Source organism: Corvus brachyrhynchos, unplaced genomic scaffold, assembly GCF_000691975.1.
Source record: "Corvus brachyrhynchos isolate BGI_N302 unplaced genomic scaffold, ASM69197v1 scaffold283, whole genome shotgun sequence".
NCBI classification, from domain to species: domain Eukaryota; kingdom Metazoa; phylum Chordata; class Aves; order Passeriformes; family Corvidae; genus Corvus; species Corvus brachyrhynchos.
This window is the reverse complement of record NW_008237409.1, coordinates 3,058,684-3,064,433: the sequence shown is the minus strand read 5'-3', so window position 1 is coordinate 3,064,433 and position 5,750 is coordinate 3,058,684. Positions and strand designations below refer to the sequence as shown.

General features: G+C 52.0%; 1 protein-coding gene across 1 annotated transcript in view; it reads left to right on the top strand.

Moving 5' to 3' along the window:
* RPH3AL (rabphilin 3A-like (without C2 domains)) overlaps positions 1-5,750 on the top strand; it is a 34,052-nt gene that overhangs the window by 19,573 nt on the left and 8,729 nt on the right. Inside the window, exons 8-9 of the mRNA XM_017730985.1 lie at positions 1-32; positions 5,641-5,750. The exon at positions 1-32 is cut by the window's left edge and continues 9 nt beyond it. Coding sequence (XP_017586474.1) covers positions 1-32; positions 5,641-5,750 — 142 coding nt within the window. The remainder of the gene's footprint in view (positions 33-5,640) is intronic.

Sequence of the window (5,750 nt, the reverse complement as noted above, 5' to 3'; positions counted from 1 at the left end):
CAGCCGCTCCTTCACCTGGGCCAGGGGAAAAGGTTGGTTGTCCCACCCAGGAAGCAGGTGGGAGAAGGACCTGGCTTCTCCTGCTGCTGGCAGCATCCCAGTAATCAGGGAAGTTCTGTGTTGGAGGTGTTATCCCTCAAGGTGTGGTGTGTTTCTCACGTGGATGTTGGAGTTGGTGCTGTGGTGTGTTTTTTGAGGATTCACTGATATTTAAGTGAGTGCTGATGGCCCTGACTTGTCCCAGTCCTCCTGGACTCCCCATCCTTCAGTCCACCCCTGCTTTCCTCCATTCCTTGTAGCCCCCACTGTTTTTCTGGGATGAGCCATGGAGCAGACACCTGCCTGCAGTCACAGCCCAAAGAGCTGCTCCTGGTGGACATCACTGTGCAGCCAGGGCTGACCCGAGGCTGGTCTCATTCCCTCCCTGCTTGGGGCTACCTGCTCCTGGCTTCTGCTGCTCTGCTGGGCAGATTCCTCAAGTCACTGTGAGCTGAGTTAGAAATTGCTCTGCCAGCATGTGAGTGCTGCAGAATCAGAGCTGCTGCCAGTCTGCTTTGATTTCTCTTCCCTTGTCTCTGTGTGGATTAGCAGAACTGTCTGGCCTCTCTCCCCTTCTGTCTTCTGCTGTTAGATCCCCTCAATTGGAGAAGATCTGTCGAGTGAACCAGCTGCGTGCACTCTTCCACTTATCAGAAGTGCAGGGAGAAATAACCTTTTAATAAAGAAATCTCAGGAGACTTGGGTTTACAAACCTTCCCTTCAGGGCCCAGCTAAGAAAGCACTCCCAGCCCTACTGTAACTTTTGTAATTAAAGACAAATTAGATCAGCAATAGACGGTTGTGTTTCCCTCCAGGAGATGCTTGGAAGGAGTTGTCTCAGCCGAGGGACTGATTGATGAGGTTGTTTTTTGTTCACATGATAGAGAAAACATTGAGTTGAAGCTGTTGAGCCCAGACCTGGCCTGCTGCTTAGTTCAGCTTTTCAGCTGAGTTTTGTTTCTTGGAGAAGGCTTCCCCATAAATACAGGCAGGAGCAGCAAAGGAGCAGGGGGAGGACAGCAAAGTGACCTTTGGTAAGCTTTGATGTGGGTGGCGAGCTGCCTTTCTCCCTGCTCTCTGATGTTTGTCTGGCTGCTGCTGTTTTATGGGTCGGGCAATATTAATTTATGGCTTTATTTTCTGGTGCTTTCTTTCCCTGTTGCCCTTCTCTGTGAGGCTGCCTGTCCTCTGGACGGCTTTCAGTGGGCACTGCGGGCTGGAATTCATCTCTGGAGCAGGCAGCTTGTGCATCTCCCCCTCCTTTCACCTCTTTTGAAGCTGCCAATGCCAGGACTCCTGCTGTTTGTTATCCCAAAGCTCTGCCATGTGCAGGGCAGCCTCCTTCCTCCGTGGAGATGTGTGTCCATGATATTACCATTGTGAATCTGCAGTGGGAGCTGGGCTGAGCTTCCCAAGGCAGCTTGGTTCCCCCTGCCTGGCTGATAGCATTTGTCAGCTCACACCTTGTACAGCCTCACCCAGACATGTCCCTTCAGCTCCGAGCAAAGCCCTGGTGCTTGTTTGGCAGGATGTTCCTGGGAATGAGCTCTGACAGACTGCTCTCTGTGGGGTTTCCATTATCTTGGCCAGCCCTGTCCAACCCCTCTGCTCCTCTCTGATGTGCTGAAGGAGCCTTCTCTGAGCTCTTCAGGGATTCAAGTCAGGAGGAGCCAGCACACTCCTGCCACGGCCCCTGGACATCCTCCATGCCAGGAGCTGCCTTTCAGCAGTGATGGGACAAACTTCAAATGTCCCTTTTCCCCCTCAAAAGGAAGGGATCAGTGCCAGAACCTGGGTATCTGCTCCCACTGCAGAAGGGTGGGAAGGCAGCAGGACCGAGGGAGGGCAGGAACGGGCTCAAGGAAGAAAAGCCAACCCCACCAGGCAGAAGTTTTATTTTTGCACACTCGGTATTTCTCCTGTGCTCACTGACACTGGGATTTGCTGGTGCCTTTGGTTTTTCTGTTGTAAACAAGCAGTTGCCATGGGAACCCTGCTATTAGTTAAGGCACAAATGTATTGTCAGGAGGAGAATAGCAGCAGTATTTCTTGTGCTGGGCAGCAGCTCTGCTCCATGTGCTGGAATGTGGGTGGGATTCTGCGCTGGGTCAGGGGGTGGGAGCAAGAGCAGCGGGGCTTTCCTTCTTCCAGGCTCTGAGTTCTGTAGGGATAATGTGGAAAGGAGCTGGGTAGAAAGCAGAAGTGTGATCCCTGAGCTGTTGCACTGCTCGGCAGGAGGGCTGCCTGCTGCTCCACTCAATCTCCAGGGGATTTTCCTGTTCCAAGCACTGGGATGTGCCAGTGGCACCGGAGCAGCACCTGGGCAGGGGTATGCAGTGGGTTTGTCCAGTGTCTGTGAGCTGAAGGCCAAATCCCTGAGAGATGGAGCAGAGAGGGATGTGCTGGGGTGTGTCAAGCGCTCTGCAGGTCACCAAGGGGAACATCCAATTTGCCAACTTTGCAGTGACAAAGCTGCAACTTGTGCTGCTCCTGAAAGGGAGAAGGGTTGGGCCCAGTCACCTCTTCCTTCTTGGAGCAATGCTGGATGTGATCTGGCACAGGAGCTGCCCTCAGTGGGACCCTGGGCTGTAATAATTCTCATCATCTCTCACTTTCCCACCTGCAGTGACCGGGAGCTGTTGCTCTCCCTGCTCTCTGGATTCGGTGTTTGCCAAAAATTCGGGTGCTGCAGGGCAGCCCTGCTCAGGGATTGTGCTTATCCTGGCTGTGCTGGGGTTGTGTGGCTGTTGGAGCTGTGATTCCCACGTGCTTTACCCGAACTTTTGACAGCTGCAGGAAGTGCCAAGAGCTTTGTGTGTGCTGGGCTGAGCCCTGCCCTGCGCTGGCAGCACGAGGAGCTCTCTCTGTGCCAAAAGCACACATCTAATAACAGATCCCAGCCCCAGCCAAGTGCTCCTTCCCCTTGGCCTCAGCACAGCCTCCCCACATCTTGATTTGCCTCTGAGGATGAGTACAGCCAGCGCTTATGCTCCACCATTCCCTGTGGCTCTCTGATGCCTCTGGCTTGGGGATTGAACCATGTGTGGAGGGACACTGGGCTCTGCCAGCAGCTGCAGGGCTCCAGGCCCTCAGTGGGTGACCCATTCCCTGTGGGAATACTGCTTTTCTAGCAAGTTTTATCTCGGCATATTTTATTTTATGAGCTTTTATTTTTTTCCAGTCAGCTGGAGATGGGGAGGGATAAATCTGTTCCGTTCTCTGAAGGAACAGCTGTCCAGTGACTCTTATTGATAGATCAGCAACTGCTGGAACACCAGATTTAATACTTCTGGGCTCTGGAAAGTGCCAGCAGAAGGTCTGGGAGCTTTGGATGAAGGATTACCTGAAAGGGAGATGGTGGTGCAGTGAGTAAAATACACTCCTACTGGCAGCAGAGGAAATGAGAGCAGACAGGGCTGGTCCTGTGGTGTGAGTGCCTTTGTGTCATTAATATTTTCCTCCTCTTGTGCTGGCTCTCTCTGAGCTGCTGAATGGCAGAAGGACAGGCAGCTGAAGTCACCTCCACTGATTCACCGGGGCCTTCTACAAATAAATCCTGGCCCCCAGCATTTTCAGAGGATTCATGGAGGAAGGAGCTGTTCGAAAGCAATGGATTTTATGAATCCAGGAGGCCAAAAAAAAAAAAAAAAAAAAAGATGATGGCCAAGTGGAACAGGAGCTCATTTTCTAAGAGAAGTGAGCAATGAGATGGTCACAATCACTCTTAGAGCTGAGATTTGGATTTTAGAGGAAAAAACCCCACTCTGGTATGTATGGATTGTTTTTAGCAGTGTTTCTATAGAACTCCCCACCTCTCCCAGGGAGTTCTGGGGGAGTAATGAAGGTGTTTTTTAGACAAACCTTTGCTTTGAGGACTCTTAGCCCCCCAGCTTGTAAAGGAGCTTTTTTCCCTCCCACAGCCCCTTTCCCTGCAGGTGAGAGCTCCCATTCCTGATGATGCCAGGAGGAAAAGGCAGCAGGGAGAGGCTGTGCAGGGTGTGTGTGAGGAGGTGCCTGCCAGGGCAACTTCAATAACGCTTTGCAATAACACTGGCAGCCAACTTTAATATCCTCAGAGATGTTAGCACTGCTTTGGGTGTTCATTTCTCTTTTTTTTTAATGAAATAGTTTGTGTAGTACAGATCGCTGCCTTGAATACAGGAGTGCCTGCAGAGGTGCTTGGCAGGAATATTTGACAGCTCCTGCTCTGTGCAAGGGGAAGGATTCCCATCCTTCTGCCCTGGCGAGTGCTGAAGGGTTTGGGCTGACACAGAGAGAGGAGCTGACAGCTCTGGGTTACCCCGTGGTTGTCACCTTGTGCCACTGCACCCACGTCCCTCTCAGGCTGGGTGCTGTGGGCAGCACGGCGTGGGGGCAACGTGGTTTGTTCAGGAGAAGAGAAAACAGCTCCTCACAGGAATGTGAGCTTCTAAAGACGTCCTGATGGACCTAAAAAAATCGTTGTGGCTTCCTTTTTCCACAGGAGGGGCTGTAGGTTGCAGTGTTGCCTACGGTACATCCCTCATGGGCCGATTTTGTACTTTTTACCAGGAGTTGTGAGCTGCTGTTTGAAGTGGCTGCTGAGCTGCCAGGAGAGCTGGTATCTGCCAGCTCAGATGGAGCAGTGCTGGAGGTGCAATCCCTCAAACAAAAGACAGATTTTTTTTCCCATTACCTTCCTCTTCAGCCCCGCCATTCCTGTTCTGAGATCAAACCATCACAAAAACCCAGGAATTGGGAAAAACACCTTTCTCATTTTACCCAGAGCAGCTGGCAGCCGAGTTATCATTTACACCAGTATAAGCAGGAGAGGTGTTTGCATAATTGCATGGAAAAGTGGAAAGAACCTGCCAGTTTGGGAAGCTGTGTCTGGCAAAACGAGGCTCCTTCAGCTCTTTTGGAAACTATGGAGAGTGGAAAGCAGCAGGACGAGAGCCAGGATTCAGGGGGAAGAAAACCACAGAGGAAAAAAGCAGCTTTGAAACGGGAGAACAGTCTTCTTGAGGAAAAGGAGTGACCCTTGCCTTTGGAACTTTGGGGATGTGGGAGTAACATAGTTCTGGGCAGTTTGCTGCTGAGGATGGTTTGATGTGCTCAGGATTTACCTGGCGTTTTCCTCTTAGATCCTGCAGGCCCTGACACACTTGAAATGCAGATTGGAGGGAAACAACCCCTCTCCCCACGTTACCCAGGGGTGGAGCAGGTGCAGCCAGGACCCTTCCACCTGCAGCTGAGCAGGAACCACCCCTTAGAGGGTCACTTTGTGTGGCACAGGAGCACTGCGGTCCCCCGTGGACCCAGTCAGCTTTAGGAGAGAAGCCCTGGTGGTGTCTGCACCTGCTGCAGGTGCTGGCACCGCTGGAGTGTGTGCAGCAGAGTTATAAATCATCTGTAAAAAGTAAAACCACATCATGTCTGAGAGGAAGAGCGAGCAGCTGTGGGGGAACTGCAGGTAGGGTCTCCTTTGGAGAGGGAGAACGTGATCAGCGAGTCAGCGTTTGTTCCCGTTTTATTTGGATCCATCTGGCACCTCTTTGGGAAGTGTTATGAACATTGTGAATAACTGTCTCTCTCCTCTCCTCCCCCTGATCTTTCCTGCAGTGGTTTCCAGTGACAGTGAGAGCGACTCGGAGCTCAGTTCCTCCAGCCTGGATGACAAGCCCATCCCTGCGGGATCAAAAGGCTCCCAAGGGAGAAAGCTCCAAGCAGGA